Here is a 17,009-nt window from a genome sequence, read left to right as displayed (position 1 = left end):
TTGCTCATTTAATATTTGTAAACAATTATGCACCCATGCGTGTGTGTGTTCTTGTGTGTGCACACATGTGTCGTGGTGTACAGATGATCCTTAGGGGGATCAGTTACCTCCTTCCACCATGTGGATCTTGGTGATGGAAGCTACATCACCTCCACTTTCTGAGCTCCTGAACCTTACAGAGAGAGAGAGAGAGAGAGAGAGAGAGAGAGAGAGAGAGAGAACTACAAACAGATATTTCTCTGACCAAGGCAGAGAGCAACACTAGTCTATGGCTATAAATATACTTAGAAGGCAGTTTGATACCATGCTCCTTTAGAGAACCAATAGTAGTAGTAGTTTCCACCCCCACCCATATTTCACAGCCATCCCAGCTCTAGACCATGTGAGTGCTGGGACTGAACCCAGGTCCTTTGGAAGAGCCGCTAGTATTAACCACGGACCCACCTCTCTCTAGTTCCTATCCTATTGTCGTATTGGTTTGTTCCTTACCTATCCAAGATTTTGTGTTTAAAAGGTATTAATATTATAAAAATAGAATACATAATCAGGATAGATGCTGTTTTATGTATTTTATGTGTATTTACTTATTTAATAGTATTGATGAAAGGGCTAACCTCATTTTATATGTTATTAAACTGTCAATAAAGTAAAAGAACTAAACCCACAAATGCAGAACTAACAAGGTTTTTGGAGTCAGAATACATGCTCTAAAGCCCCTTTTTCTGTACTAGTCTCATTAGCAATGGCAAGACCGACCTAAGTTTACATTGTTTGCTCCTGAAAACAATGCTCCAGTAGCTGCTAGGTGGCTCGCTGTAAGGGAGTAGGGGAAGCCCGCATGCTGGACTATAGTAACTTAATTGCCTCTGTTTCATTCCACCCATCTCTCTGCTTATGAAAAGGCAGCACCAGAGGGCATCGACCATCTGCTGTATACCCTTCAGGTGAGGGTCATCCTTCCTACATGAACAACTCTTGTTTTCAAACTGAATTTATTTGAAAACAAAAGAAAACAAAACCAAACACAAAAGCAGAAAAGAAAGAAAACCAAAAGAGACAACAAAATCTTCCAATTTAAAATACACACACAAATGAGGGCAGGATATGGGGATTTTAACTTCGACCAATGGCTGGACAGATGGCTCAGATGTTAAGAGCACTGGCTGCTCTTCTAGAGGACCTGGACTTGAGCACCAGCACCCACATGGTGGCCAGCCAAGTGTCTGTAACTCAGTTCCAGGGGTCCAACAGCCTCTTCCGGACCCTACAGGCACTGCATTGCGCTGTGTGCTTCACAGATATATTTGCAGGCAAAACACCCATACACATGAGATAAAAATAAAGTTTTATCACCTAATTTCTATACAATCACTTGTACTTGAATTCTCCTAATCTTGATTGTCACAGGATGTTTGGGAACCATAAGTGAAAACAAAACAATGTACTTGGTGCCCTCAGGATATTTTTACCAGCCCACATTTGTCCCTTCTCATGCATTAAACCCTTAAGCATATTTATGATGCAAAACAGATTTATTTTTATCCAAACCGTGAGCATTATTAGGAAAATGGAAAAGAAAGCAGTCTTCAGCAATCGGAGGTGACGAAGCCTCTTAAACCACTGACTTCATGATCTCCAATGTGCTTTCTCTAGCCTCTGAGGTTAAGGCTTTCTATTAAGTAAGGTAGAAGGTTTTTTAGTCTGGACTTGCATTTCTCTCTCCTTTTCTACTCTTTGATGAAAAGTAAGTTGAGTTTTCATATAATCTTCATTCTTTCTCTGTTTACGGAGGACCGATGTTAAAAGTCTTAAGAGCTACAGACATAAACAACAGGAAAGGACATTCATTAAGGACCAAGTCTGAAACGTGAGGCAATATACCTACCCACATTGTAGTCCAAAGCATGCAGACACACAGAATCTCAAGTTCTGCCCAAAGTAAACTTAAATCACCAAGTACTGAGTACGAAGAAGGACCAGACAATTCTTATGCAGACTGAAGGGCCAAACATGCTGATCAATGACATTGAAAACCTCTGGGTGAATAGACACTCAGCACGCCTGGCTTTTTCCTCAGGGGTGTTCTCTTTAAGAAACACATGCTTTTCTACCCCCTTAACTTGAATCACATGGAGACTTTGACTAGATACCCAGAGCAAATTTTCAAAGACTTAGATATAGTGTTCCAGCCTGAAGCCAAGCTATTTACATCTCTTTTAGAGTTGCTCAGTGAGTGTATTGTCTAACTGGGGTGGAGAACTTTTGTGCTTTCTTCTTTTTGGGTTCCTGAGATGCTATGGGCGTGGCAAGGGAGTTCTGCATTGCAAAGGAGAGTTCATCAATAGCCAGGATGATTTCATCAAGACTATAGTACAGGAACATCTCAAATGGTACCTCCCAGCTGGCAGTAGCAGTCCCTGGAACTTAGTTCAAAGGCAAATTAGAGACCCTGTGCAAAGCGTATTCAAACAAAACACACCGTGAGTGGATGCCAGCAGCTTTTCGTAGTGAGCTCTTCAAATGTTTAGGGAGATGGGATGAACTTAGGCATTTGCAAGCTGGCACCAGAACATTATTTTGTATAATTATCCAAGACACATTACCTCTGAGAAGTCTATCCCATAATGAGTTGCAATCTTAAGGATTGTTAAGACCTCTAACCTCTCATGCCCAGTCACTCTTAGCAATAATGTTCAGCCCTTCTTTAGGGGTCAACACACAATGTGAATGCTTGTTCTGTGAAGTCCTACACTCCTGATGAAATACCCCAGCATGCTTTAAGCGGGTGGGTGCCTGTATTCACCTACAGGTTTTGAATGCTCTAGATCAATTCTCTTGGCCCTTACTTCTACCTGCCAATCCTAAAGGAAAATTCTCATTTTGCTAGCCAAAACTGAGAAGTGACAACATTAGACTCAATTAACTACTTACGTCTGACTCACGGCGTGCAGCACCCTGTAGGCCTACCAGGATGCTGGTTAATGTTCGTTCCATCTCCTGGGCCAGTAGGATGGCTTCTATGGGTGTGGTTATTTCCATCATGTCAACCTTCTGTTGAGAGGAACAGACCCGTTAATTTTCTTCTTCAGAACAGCGTTTCATTCTACATTCTACACAGTGATGAGACTTGCATGATCTGATAGTTTCCACAAACCGGAGGTGCCTTGGAGTCCGCTGAGTCTGGCTGGCTCACTTCCAAACACTGATTTAATCGAGAGGATCATATAGTTTACCTGCAGAGGTCATTTTTAATGTGCTACAGATCAAGGACATGGAGGATAAATGGCCTAGGTGTCTATTCAATTACTCCAGTAGCTTCGGAAGTCTGTAGCGATAGCACAGTTTTCTCAATTTCAGAAATTTTTTTTTAAAGCTTTGATTACAAACAACAGCAAGATTTTAGATGTAATGTCCCCGAGTTTCGGACTGTTTCTTTTGAGTTTCTTCCCTGAGAAATGAGGCGGAGTGAGACACTGACAAGGCAGACAATAAATACCTGAACCTGTGGATGAACTAGTGACATGAGAGGGGGCGTTAACAGGTTGGTACATATGCTGTTCCTCAGTCTATACGACATCTGGATCAAGTTAGGAGGGGACGGAAAAGCTTGTTAACACACAACCCTAAAGTCCCACCCACAGATAGCCTGGCCATGGACTGGGGTCGACGAATTCACATTTCTTAGGATCCTCAGGTGGAGCTGGTGCTGCTGACGCACAGACTGCCCTTGGTCTAAACAGCACGTCAGTGACTAAGTCTTACCCCAAAGGCACAAGCTTCTTGAGCTTAGCTACAAAGAAGACCATCTGACAACACGAATAAACTAGTAAAATGACAACCAATTGAAAGACCCACCCCATGAGTCTTAACTCAGAGCTGCAACAGGCTTGAACGAGCCCAGGCACGCCCAGATACCTAGGGCCGAGTCACCGTTAAAACTAACAGACCATAAAAGGAAAGGAATACAGAACAGACTAGGAGTACCGGATCTGGCAGGAAGGGATAAGCCCCTAGCCCCCGACATTCAGGACGTCCCAGCCCGCACATACTCTTTTACCATGTTACAACCTCATTCGAATATGATGCAAATCTGCCAATGTGTGTAGCTATACCTTATTACCTCATCATGTGAAATAACCAACCATATGTGAACATGTCTATATGCCTCGTTTAAATCCACCAATCCCCGTAACTATGCATCTGCTTCTGTACGCCCGCTTCTGCTTCCCCAAACCCTATAAAAGCCCCATGCTGGAGCTGCTGGGCGCGCAAGTCCTCCGAAGAGACTGTGTGCCCGCAGGTACCTGTGTTTTCCAATAAACCCTCTTGCTGATTGCATCCGAGTGGCCTCGGCTCGGTCATTGGGCGCTTGGGGTCTCCTCCTGAGGGAAAGGTCCTCTCCGGAGGTCTTTCACAATCAGTTCCTGGACTAGACAAAGCCCCGCAGAGATGATCACAGCAACATCATAGTTACCTCTAACGTTGGAGGGCAGATCGCTGTGTTACGTTTCCAGAGATGTTTTAGAAATGCATCTGCATCTTCCCTCCTGGTGTTAGCCAGGGTTTCAAAGTACTCGACAAAAGGAGGAATTCTCTTGTCATTCCTGAAACTGTAGGCCTAGAATAGAGATGAGAATATGAGAACACCGAGGGCAAGGGAAGATTCATTTTGTTACGAACACTTCCAGTCATTAATTGTTAGATTCAGGACAGAGGCACAGTGAAAGTTTCATTAATCCCAACATGTCTACATTTAAAACGAAAACCGCATACTGGTATAAACCCATTTATTCTGCCTCCCTCTGCTGTTAAATGCCGGTTTATTTGGGAGGACCCACTGAAAATGTCTTTCTCCTTCTTATAGTCTATGATTTGAGTTCTAAATCAACAGACTGCAAAACATCAACATCCTAACCATCGAGTTGCTATTTTGCCCAATATCAGATTGCAGATGTAGCGACGAACATTTCTACAGGCTATCAAATCCACTGTCACCCGGATGAGAGCAAAATCTTCCCACATAGTTGCTTAAGAGCCCATACTAACCATTGCTAAATACACATGGGAGGTATGCAGGTGGTAAGCCACGACTCTGTTCAAAGCATCTGTGCATTCTTGAGAAAAGGGTTGGTAGGAAAACATTTCAGCATTAAGGGGAATTCAACCATAAAAGGAGCTTCTCACTGTCCTAGAGTGCTTCTTAAATCTGATATGTCAGCCCACTTCTAACAGCAAGGTGAAATTCCTGCCAGCTGTGATTAATAGTAGTAACTAACTGACCAATAAAGACACCGTTTCTCAATGAAAGAATGACTCTAGTCAAAGGATACCAGTAAGAGATGTTTGTGGGAAAAGCTTTCCTTTCTAATTACCTCCATGTTCAGTGTTCTTGCTCATATTTCTAAACATGATTAGAGAAGGCTGATGTTCTCCGGGATAGCGATGTAATGTAACTCATTGCCTCCACTCACTCGTCTCCTCTAAAACCTATGAGAGCAGCATGCTGGCTCAGCGGAGAGTCTGCCCCGTGACCCCAAACCTTGTACAAAAGGCCTCAGCAAGACACAGCTGAGCTTAATGTGGGATAAGGCAGAGTTCTGAAAAATCAAAATCATGTCAGCTGGGGAGGGTAGGGCCGAGTCTCTGACAAGTATACACTTTAAATTTGTCTTATTTGGGGCAGAGAAACTAAACCGGAAGTAAGGCATTTGCCTGGAGAACAGGAGCACAAAACTGTAGCTACCAGATGAGGTCATCATTTCCCAGTTCCTCTGTGGGGATCTTTGGGTTCACTCCATCGTTCTGAAGTCTCTCTGTGTTCTGGCATCAACTTCTCCATTGTCTCCTGAGAACAGGGGCTGCTGAACTTATTTCACTATTTCTATGGCCCATAATGGGGTGATCTTAGGCAGTGTGTTGAATCGGTGCTGATTAATTGCAGTATATTGGCCATGTGAGTAAAGGGTAAAATATTCCGTCTGCCTGGTGGATCTCTACTTGGACTTAAATCATGTCTGGATGAATACAAATCGAAATAGCACGTATCCAAAAGTCCCTCTCTGTGAGGTGGTGAGGAGCTTAGCAGCCTCCATAGGGAGGAGGGAGGAGGGAGGAGGGAGGAGGGAGGAGGGAGGAGGGAGGAGGGAGGAGGGAGGAGGGAGGAGGGAGGAGGGAGGAGGGAGGAGGGAGGAGGGAGGAGGGAGGAGGGAAGAGTCATGTTAAACGAAGGGACTAAGCTTTCAGGGCTGAATTTCACATACAAGATCATCTTAAGGAAGGAATGATTATAAAAATCTTACTTCGTTTGTCTCTTTCGATTCCTGATTCAACACTGCCCTTGTCCCAGTTGAATTTATGTTTCCATTTTAGAAAGGAGAGGTGGTTTAAGACAGTGCATCTCACACCACAGTTTGCAAAGGAATCACCTGGGGCTTTGGTTCAAATGCAAAACTCTGATTGGTGGAGCCTGACATTGCATCTCTAACCTGCTGCTGCCAATGCAGGGACACACCTTGAGAGAAAAGTTTTTAAGGACATTCTTGAAAAGCTTCTAATAAAGTTCTGTAAGGTAGAAATCACACTGCTGGTGATCTTTGAGGGAGGAAAGAAAAGACGTTCTCCAGAAGCTACTGTGCTGCCCTGACATGTCAGAACTGTCAAGATCTCCATGGCAGAGAGTTCTTGGGATGCAGAAGTGCTAAAACAGTTGGGACTACTGGACTCTGAAGGTCAAAGCAAGGCAAGGGGAAAGAACGCAGTAGCCGTGAAGATTGTCCACTGGTTCTGCTCACAGCTCAGTAGAGCAAGAACCCAATTCATCCTCTCCCAGTTCATGACACTTTTCAAAAGATCAGAATACTGTGCAAGGAATAGGAGCTAGTGATAAAAACATTTGGTTTATCATTCTCAATGTGATACAGTTAATATGAGAATGAATCCACAAATTGTAGGTTTTATAGAAAGATTTAATGAATCCTTGGATATCTCTACATGATCCTTATGGTACTTCCACACAAACATGTAATGACTCTACCATTCCTTTTGTGACAAAACAGGACGCTGAATGTATTTCTATTCAGATATAATATATATATATATATATATATATATATGCACTCATATGTATGAGTATTAGCTCTATCCCATGGTTAGACATTACTAAAAAAAAAAAGCTGTTAATATTGCAATTTAACCATTTTGAAAGAGCTTCAATTTTTTTCATATTTTTCTTTCCATATTTTCATAGCTTTTATAATCATTTTGTTGTGATAAAGGAACATAACAGAACAAAGGAATTATTCCAATATACACTCCTGAATGGGTGTAATTATACACATTTAAGACATTCTTTTTCTAATTGGAAAGCATAATTATTATGAAATATTCCAACATTACAGAAATATGTAAGGTAGAACTTGAAGCCCTTCTGTAAGCACTTTGGCTATAGTTTATATTTTTGAAAACATGATTTCCTTCAAACTGTTATATTTTGAGGTGGCCTTTGGATTAGTATGTGAGATCAATTTTGTTATCTAATGTTCTTGTATCTTCATTCCTGGAATGTGTTGAAAAAAAAAATGAAGACAGTTGTGTGTGTGTGTGTGTGTGTGTGTGTGTGTGTTCTGTAACTCCTTTTCAATTTTTAAAAACTTAATCCAAATTCTTGCATTTTCAGTGTTACTCTACCTTGTCATCTCTAGCAAAGAGGAAGCAAGGGGAGCTTTCCACATTTAGTTCAACTGGGAAGTCCTTATCATTAAGAATGACTTTCATGAACAGTCATTGTTCCTATTGTGTAAAGAATATGTGGCCAATATGCTTCATTGCTTTATAAACTTCATGAGGAAAGGGGACTTAGTGTTAATTTTTCCTGCTTGCTAGACCACTTTAGAGACTGCTTGACCTATCAGAGCCATAATTTAGTGAATTATACTCAGCTGAATAAGTTGTTAAAAGGACTTCAAAAGTATAAAGTTGGTCACCAAAGAAAAAATAGTCAGAAGAGTCTGATTTCTGGTGACTCTTTTTTTTGGTAATTGTTCTATTAATTAATAAACATATCACAAATGTTCATGAAATCAATGCATTCTTCTTGGCATGCTAGACAGAAGCACTACTTTTAAAGATATTTTAAAAATATGTTGACTTTCGTTTCTCTTCCACTTGATCCAATGAGGTCCTCAAGGCCTATAATGTCAATGCAAGGGAAAAAATATAGAAAGAAAGAGTAAAATAATAGTTTATTTCTTCCTTCCACTTTTCATGGGTTCCTGGGATGGCGTTCAAGTCACCAGACTTGAGTGGCCAGTGTCCTTCTCACTGAGCCGTTACTGGCACAGAGTGTCGTTTTTTGAGATACATCTGTGCTGATTTCCAAAGGTTTATATTCATTTAATTTTACTTTTCCCATGGGACATGAGTTTCCTTTTCTCTGTTTTTTTTTTTTTTGCCAACACTTTTTACAAATATTATAAATGGAGACAGATAATAAGGCGCTGTGGCTTTGATGTATATTCTTTAATGATCAATGATATTGATCATTTTTATATATTTGCTGCCTATAATATCTTTTTTATGGTTTTAGCATTTATTTATTTATTTATTTATTTATTTATTTATTTTTACTGGGTATTTTATGTATTTACATTTCAAATGTCATCCCCTTTACTGGTTCCTCCCTCTCCCATGTCCCCTCCCCTTTCTTATATAAGGATGCTCCCCCTTCCACACAACAACTCCCACCTCACCACCCTGGCATTCCTCTACTCTGGGGAAATGATCCTTCACAAGACCAAGGGCTTCTTCTCCCATTGATGCCAGACAATGCCATCCTCTGCTACATATGCGGCTGGAGCCATGGGTCCCTCCATGTATACTCTTTGATTGTTGGTTTAGTCCCAGGGAGCTTTGGGGGATCTGGTTGGTTGGTATTGTTGTTCTTCCTATGGGGTTGCTTCAGTCCTTTCTCTAACTCCTTCATTGGGGTCCTCATGCTCAGTCCAATGGTAAGCATCTTGGCATCAGCAGTAGTGTCTGGGTTTGGTGACTGCATATGGGATGAATCCCCAGGTGGGGCAGTCTCTGGATGACCTTTCCTTTAGACCCTGCTCTGCTCTTTGTCCCTGTATTTCCCCCACTGAGTATTTTGTTTATCCTTCTAAGAAGAACTAAAGCTTCCACACATGTAGCAGATGATGGCATTGGTCTTCCTTCTTGAGCTTCATATGGTCTGTGAATTGTTTCTTGGGTATGCTGAGTTTGGGGGCTAATATCCACTTATCAGTGAGTGCATACCATGTGTGTTCTTTTGTGACTGGATTACTTCACTCAGGATGATATTTTCTAGTTCCATGCATTTCCCTACGAATTTCATAAAGTCATTGTTTTTGATAGCTGAGTAATATTCCATTGTGTAGATGTACCACATTTTCTGTATCCATTCCTCTGTTGAAGGGCATCTGGGTTGTTTCCACTTCTGTCTGTAATAAATAAGGCTGCTATGAACATAGTGGAGCATATATCCTTGTTATATGTTGGAGCATCTTTTGGGTATATGCCCAGGGGTGGTATAGCTGGGTCCTGAGGTAGTACTATGTCCATTTTTCTAAAGAACGTCTAGAGTGATTTCCAGAGTGATTGTACCAGCTTATAATCCCACCAACAATGGAGGAGTGTTCCTTTCTCCACATTCTCACCAACATCTGTTCAGTCACCTGAGTTTTTGATCTTAGTCATTCTGACTGGTGTGAGGTGGAATATCAGAGTTGTTTTTGATTTGCATTTCCCTGATGACTAAGGATGTTGAACATTTCTTTAGGTGCTTCTCAGCCATCCAATATTCCTCAGTTGAGAATTATTTCTTTAGCTCTGTACCCCATTTTTTAATAGGATTATTTGGTTCTCTGGAGTCTAACTTTTTGGTTCTTCATATATATTAGATATTGGCCCTCAATCAGATGTAGGACCTGTTGATTGCCGCTTTGTTCTATTGACAGTGTTCTTTGATTTACAGAAGCCTTGCAATTTCATGAGGTTCCATTTGTCTATTCTTGATCTTAGAGCAAAAGCCATTGGTGTTCTGTTCAGGAAATATTCCCCTATGCCTATGTGTTCAAGGTTCTTCGCCATTCTCTCTTCTGTCAGTCTAAGTGTTTGTGGTTTTATGTGGAGGTCTTTGATCCACTTGGACTTCAGCTTTGTACAAGGAGATATGAATAGGTCGATTTGCATTCTTCTACGTGCTGAACTCCAGTTGAACCAGCACCATTTGTTGAAAATGCTTCCTTTTTTTCCATTTGATGGTGTTAACTCCTTTGTCAAAGATCAAGTGACCATAAGTGTGTGGGTTCATTTCTGGGTTTCCCATTCTATTCCATTGATCTATCTGCCTGTCTCGTACCAATACCATACAGTTTTTATCCCTATTGTTCTGTGATACAACTTGAGGTCAGGGATGGTGATTCCTCCAAAAGTTCTTTTATTGTTGAGGCTAGCTTTCACTATCCTGGGTTTTTGTTATTCCAAATGAATTTGCAAATTGCTCCTTCTAATTCTGTGAAGAGTTGAGTTGGGATTTTGATGGGGATTGCATTGAATGTGTAGACTGCTTTTGGTATGATGGCCATTGTTACTAAATTAATCCTGCTAATCCATGAGCATGGGAAATCTTTCCATCTTATGAGAACTTCAATTTCTTTCTTCAGAGACTTGAAGTTCTTGTCTTATAGATCTTTGACTTGTTTGGTTAGAGTCACACCAAGGTATTTTATATTATTTGTTACTATTGTGAAGGGTGTCATTTCCCTAATTTCTTTCTCAGGCTGTTTATCCTCTGAGTAGAGGAAGGCTACTGATTTGTTTTAGTTAATTTTATATCCAGCCACTTTGCTGAAGTTGTTTATCAACTGTAGAAGTTCTCTGGTGGAATTTTTGGTGTCACTTAGGTGTACTATCAAATCATCTGCAAATAGTGATATTTTGACTTCTTCTTTTACAATCTGTATCCCTTTGACTTCTTTTTGTTGTCTGATTGCTCTGGCTATGACTGCAAGAACTATATTGACTAAGTAGAGAGAGAGTGGGCAGCCTTGTCTAGTCCCTGATTTTGTGAGATTGCTTCAAGTTTCTCTCCACTTAGTTTGATGTTGGCTATTGGTTTGCTTTATATTGCTTTTACTATGTTTAGATATGGGCCTTGAATTTTTGATCTTTACAAGACTTTTATCATGAAGGGGTGTTGAATTTTGTCAAATTCTTTTCAGCATTTAATGAGATGAGTATGTGTGGTTTTTTTTCTTTGAGTTTGTTTATATAGTGGATTACATTGATAGATTTCCATATATTGAACCCTATCTGCATCCCTGGGATGAAGCCTATTTGATCATATTTGATGATTGTTTTGATGTGTTCTTGGATTCGGTTTGCAGTTATCTTATTGAGTATGTTGGCACTGATATTCATAAGGAAAATTGGTATAAAATTCTCTTTCTTTGTTAGGTCTTTGTGTGGTTTAGCTACAAGTGTAATTGTGGCTTCATAGAATGAATTGAGTAGTGTTCCCTCTGTTTTTGTTTTGTGGAACAGTTTGGAGAGTGTTGGTATGAGGTCTTCTATGATGATCTGATAGAATTCAGCACCAAACCCTTCTGGTCCTGGGCTTTTTTGGTTGGGAGACTTTAAATGACAGCTTGTATTTCTTTAGGAGTTATGGGACCCTTTAGATGGTTTATCTGATCCTGATTAAACTTTGGTACCTGGGATCTGTCTTGAAAAGTGTCCATTTCCTCCAGATTTCCCAATTTTGTTGAATATAGGCTTTTGTAGTAGAATCTGATGATTTTTTTAGATTTCCTCAGATTCTGTTGTTATGTCTCCCTTTTCATTTCTGATTTTGTTAATTTGGATACTGTCTCTATGTCCTCTGGTTAGTCTGGATAAGGGTTTTTCTTTCTTGTTGATTTTCTCAAAGAACTAACTCCTGCCTGGTTTTGTTGATTTTTTTTCTTGTGTGTAATTCTTTTTGTTTCTACTTGGTTGATTTCAGTCCTGAGTTTGATTATTTCCTTTTCTTCTCCTCTTGTGTGTATTTGCTTCTTTTTGTTCTAGAGCTTTCAAGTGTACTGTCAAGATGCTAGTGTATGCTTTGCCCAGTTTCTTATTAGGGTCACTCAGAGCTATAAGTTTTCCTCTTAGCACTGCTTTCATTGTGTCCCATAAGTTTGGGTATGTTGTGCCTTCATTATCATTAAATTCCAAAGTCTTCAATTTCTTTATTCCTCCCTTGACCATTATCATTGAGTAGAATGTTGTTCAGCTTCCATGTATATGTGGGCTTTCTGATGTTTTTGTTGTTATTGAAGACCAGCCTTAGTCCATGGTGATCTGATAGGATGCACGAGATTATTTCTATCATCTTATATTTGTGGAGGCCTGTTTTGTGACCAATTATATGGTCAATTTTGGAGAAGGTACCATGAGGTGCTGAGAAGAAGGTATATTCTTTTCTTTTAGGATGCAATGTTTTATAAATATCTGTTAAATCCATTAGGTTCATAACTTCTGTTACTTTCACTGTATCTGTTTCTGTTTAGTTTCTGATTTTATGATCTGTCCATTGATGAGAGTGGGGTGCTGAAGTTTCCCACTATTATTGTGTAAGGTGCAATGTGTGCTTTGAGCTTTAGTAAGGTTTCTTTTATGAATGTAGGTGCTGTGGTGGACATGTCACACATACACACACACATGACCACTACTCTCATTACCACCCAAAATAGCAATTACAACAGCAGAAAAATAAAACAACCCCCTCCCCCAAGTCTACCCTTCTATCCTGATCTGTGGTATGGACAATCCTTTCTGAGGTTATTTTCCCTGTACTGCCACTGTTCCTGTTCTGCTGAGGAACTAGTCTGTGGTATTGGGTGAGGAAAAAACATGGCTGTCTCTGTTTAGACAAATGTGCTTGGTTCGATACTTGCTTAGTTTGACCCAAACACTAGGAAAAAACAAGCAAAACAAAAGCAAACCCCAAGTGATAGAATCAAGTAGTCAGTGGCATCCTATGACAGAAAGAGGGCTACATAGGATTGGTACAGGTATCAGAAGGATGGGGAGGTGGGTAGGAGGATGGGGAGGTGGGTAGAAGGTGGAGAGGTGGGTAGAAGGATGGGGGGTGGGTAGAAGGTGGGGAGGTGGGTAGAAGGATGGGGAGGTGGGTAGCTGACTCATGTGATTTTCCTTGGCATGAGCTGACATGCTGGCTGGATACAACAGGAATGTGATGTTAAAGGAACCTAGTGGCACAGAGAAATATCTTAAGATGTTCTTTAGGTGTTTGCCTTTCTCCATCTAATCTTCTTCTAATAAATCTAAGTTAATGGGTGACATTTTATAATTGATCGAGTTTTTTCCTTCTTAGGTTCGTAACCAGCTATCCCATGATCCCACTGCCTTGACATTCCTGCTGTGAAGGATGAATATCTCCTCTTCAACCACAAGGCAAACCGACTTCTTGCCCTCACCCTCTCTCTCCCTTCTTCCTTCCCTCCCTCTCTCCCTCCCCCTCTCTCCCTCTCTCTTTTTCTTCATTCCATTTACATCCCAATACCAGTCCCCCTCTCCTCCCAGTATCCCCTCACACAGACCTCGAATTTCTTCCTTTCTTTCTCCTTTGAGAAGGGGGAGCTCCCCTCTAGGTATCATCACCCCTCAAACCTCCCCTCACATCAGGCACATCCTCTCTCACTGAAGCCAAACAAGACAGCCCACTTGGAGATGCAGGATTCACAGGCAGGCAGGTAACAGGCTCAAGGACAGCAATGGCTCCAGTTGTTGGGGACCTGCATGAAAACCAAGCTACTCATATGTGTAGGAGTCCTAAGTCCAGCCTGTGCTCACTCTTTGGTTGGTGATTCAGTCTCTGGGAGTCTCCAAGGGTCCAAGTTAGTTGACTCTCTTGGTCTTCCATGGAGTCGCTGTCCCTTCCGGTCCCACAATCCTTCCCCAACTCTTCCAGAGGACTCCCTGAGTTCCATTTACTGGTTGGCGGTGGATCTCCTCATCTCTTTCCATTGGCTGTAGGGTAGAGCAAGACTCTCTAAGCCATTTGGTCAGGCATTTTGTTACTATGATGAGAAAAGAAACTGAGACAGAAAACTGGTACTCTTGTGGAATGGTTGCGACAATAAATCTGGCCATGTAGCTCAGAGGTCTTTGGAACTGGTTTGCCGTAGGAATCTGGAAGAATTGAAAGAGTGCTAGAGTGCAGTGAATGTAATTTAATGGTCCATTCTGTGCAGTTTGAGAAGACCAAGCGAGATGCAGGCTTGGTCTGCATGTGGGAGCCTGACATGTGATTTTAGGTTGAGATAAGGATGCTATGGACAACCGGACTGGTGACTATTTGCTTTATGGTCTGGCAAATAGTCCATCCAGCTGCATCCTGCCTGAGTCTTCGCAACCTGAGTGAGGCCAAGTTTAGAACCAACGGGGTAATTTTGTGAGATGGAAGAAAGGTCAAGACAGGGTAGCATTCAGGCTGTGCCACGATTACCTCTTGCTGTTCTCATCCTGTTCTCATCCAGGTGCACGTCAAGACAGAACAGCAAACCATAGAGAAATAGGAAAAGAGTGCCCTTTGGTACAAAAAGACTGGGTTTAAAGATACAGACAGGGCCAGTATGAAAACAGCTCTAATCTGTCATTGATAATGCTATTAGCATTGCTTAAGATGCTATTCCTCCTCCTGTGTCCTGGGACAATACTAAGATACCCTGAAGGTAAGAGCAGGGTTGTAAAATACAAAAATCAACTTAAAATGGACTGAACTGAACCACTGGAGGAAATGTTTTTCAGGCATGTAATGGCCACTGAACCCCTTGAGCTGGTAGTAGGTCTTGGCAGTGTAGCTTGGTAGTATGGTTTTGCAGGCCTGAAAGAATCAAGCTCAGTTAAGTTTCCAGAAGGCTTCTACAGCTAGCAACGTGTGTCAGGGCTGGCACATCTCAAGGAGATTCCTAAGGGGCCATTGCATGAAACTATGACGGTAAAGCTTAAAGTACAATAAATACGACAGGATGTTTGAGATGAAAAGCCTGACTTCTGACAAGACAATTCCAGATGGGACATGCAGTCAGCCTGGGAGTGAGGCTGTGTATGCTTTGTAACAGAGATGCAAACATAGAGGTCCTAAGCCCTGTGGAGTCCAGCGATGCCCAATGTGGCATTATATGCCTTGGTGTTTTCTCTATGTGGTTTTGGGTCCTGTTTTGATCCAACCTTTCCTTGCTATGTATGTCCTGATTCCTCCCATTTTGGGATGGGACTATTTATTCAGTGCCATTGTAAGAATGTTACATTGTAACGCTGTTACATTGTAAGACCTTTTAAACATTTTATTTCACAGAGGCTCACAGTGAAGAGAGTGGCTGGAGTCTCTTGTCACAAAATCTATCCATTCAAAATGAAGCTAAAGAGCTCACCATTCATCCAGATTCGTCTTTCACAAATGCGCTCTATCCAGTCCCCTAAATTGTATTGCAGTCTACAAAAGTTCATGATTTGCTGGGTTTTTAAAAAAATCTTTATTGATTCTTTGTGAAATTTTGTTTTTTATTCATTTATGTTATTTTTTGTTTTGGTGGGGAGGTTGCCAGGATGGAGGGCAGACACAAAGGGACGGAAGTGAGTGGGATTGGGGGGCATGGTGAGACTTTGGACTTTTAAAGAACACTGTGGCTGTTAATGACTCGAGGCATTTGAAACTAGAATGAGTCCATTTTCTTATGGGGTGACCATGAGCTTGTGGGGGCTGGGGAAGCAGGTATTTTGGTTTAAAAATATTGTGCTTGGGTATTAAGTCAACAAGGAGCCGAATTGTGATGGTTAATCGTACTTGTCCACTTGAAATGATTTAGATCAGTGCTTCTCAACCTGTGGACCACAACCCCCACAGGGGCTGCATGTCAGATATCCATCAGATATTTCCATTTCGATTCATAACAGTAGCAAAATTACAGTTTCGAGGTAGCAAGAAAATAATTTTAGGATTCGGGGTTACTACAACACGAGGAACTGAATTAACCAGGAAGGCTGAGAACCACTGATCTCGATCAACCTGGGAAGCAAACCTCAGGGCACATCTGTGAGTGTTTTGGCTCTCAGTTGGTGGTACGGTATAGAAGGTTAAGGAAGTGTGGCCTTGCCAGAGATGTGTGTCACTCGGGGTGGCTTTGGGAGTATATAGCTTCACCGACTCCTAGTTCACTATTCTGCTTTGTGCCGGTGGTTGGGATGTGTTCTCCTAACTTCCTGCTCCAGCAACCAAGCCTTCTGCTCCGTGCCATGTCTCTCCGCCATGATGGGATCTTAACCCCCTGGAACAGTAAGTCCCAACAAACTCTTCCCTCTGTAAGTCATTTGGCAACCTTTGGCCATGGGGACCAATCACAGCAACGGAAAAATACTGACACAGCATGTTAGTGCCTGTCCTACAGCATGTGCAACCCCTGGAGAGCAGGAATTTCTACAGGATATGCCTATCCATGCTGAGGGACGGGCAAAGGCAGGCTCCATGCGACCTTCCACCCACTCTACGGTGTCTCAAGACCCGGATTCATTCATGCTCTGTGTAAGTGCTGTTGCCCCTGGCATCTTGCAGCTGGCCTTCTAAGCCACCCATCTGAAAAAGGAAAGCCATTTGTTACTCCACGCTCCACATATCACCAGCCTGTCAGTACAAGGAACTAACTATTCCCAAGGGCTCTGCTTCAGGGCCAAACTGGTTCTTGAGGCAGATACATGATGACTCAGTGTAGAAGGGTGGATTCCCAGAGATAAGGGAGTGTAAGGTCCTTTGACTTTCACACAGGCAAGCTCAGACAAGGTATTCGGAGTGGTTCCCTGCTGTAACACCGTGGCAAGCTTCCAAGAGGGAGGGAGTACAGAGGGCTTCTCCACGGGAAGTGTGCTTGCTGATTCCCCTAACTGGCATCCAGGAAGCCTTTCTCCAC

The 17,009-nt window shown here is 41.8% G+C and overlaps 1 protein-coding gene and 1 long non-coding RNA gene across 3 annotated transcripts in view; one reads left to right on the top strand and one right to left on the bottom strand.

The window, feature by feature from the left end:
• The window catches only part of LOC148002572 (uncharacterized), an 82,514-nt gene extending 66,917 nt beyond the window's left edge, over nt 1-15,597 (top strand). Inside the window, exons 5-6 of one of the 2 annotated variants that reach the window (XR_015633383.1) lie at nt 13,418-13,497; nt 15,404-15,597. This is a non-coding gene — a long non-coding RNA (uncharacterized LOC148002572). Of the gene's footprint in view, nt 1-13,417; nt 14,204-15,403 lie in introns of those variants that run through there. The other variant, XR_015633380.1, reaches the window with a different exon arrangement.
• Nucleotides 989-5,142, bottom strand: Ftdc2 (ferritin domain containing 2). The gene is made up of 4 exons (XM_087577217.1): nt 5,047-5,142; nt 4,475-4,618; nt 2,932-3,051; nt 989-1,815 (listed from the first exon to the last, which is right to left on the bottom strand). Exons 1-4 carry the CDS (start codon nt 5,140-5,142, stop codon nt 1,663-1,665), a joined length of 513 nt encoding a protein of 170 aa, XP_087433343.1. The 3' UTR covers nt 989-1,662.
• Nucleotides 15,598-17,009: the final 1,412 nt, after the last annotated feature.

The sequence above is a fragment of the Rattus norvegicus genome, chromosome 11, assembly GCF_021556685.1.
Source record: "Rattus norvegicus strain SHRSP/BbbUtx chromosome 11, alternate assembly SHRSP_T2T, whole genome shotgun sequence".
NCBI lineage: Eukaryota > Metazoa > Chordata > Mammalia > Rodentia > Muridae > Rattus > Rattus norvegicus.
The sequence above is the reverse complement of the archived record's forward strand: the minus strand, read 5'-3'. Positions and strand labels throughout refer to the sequence as shown.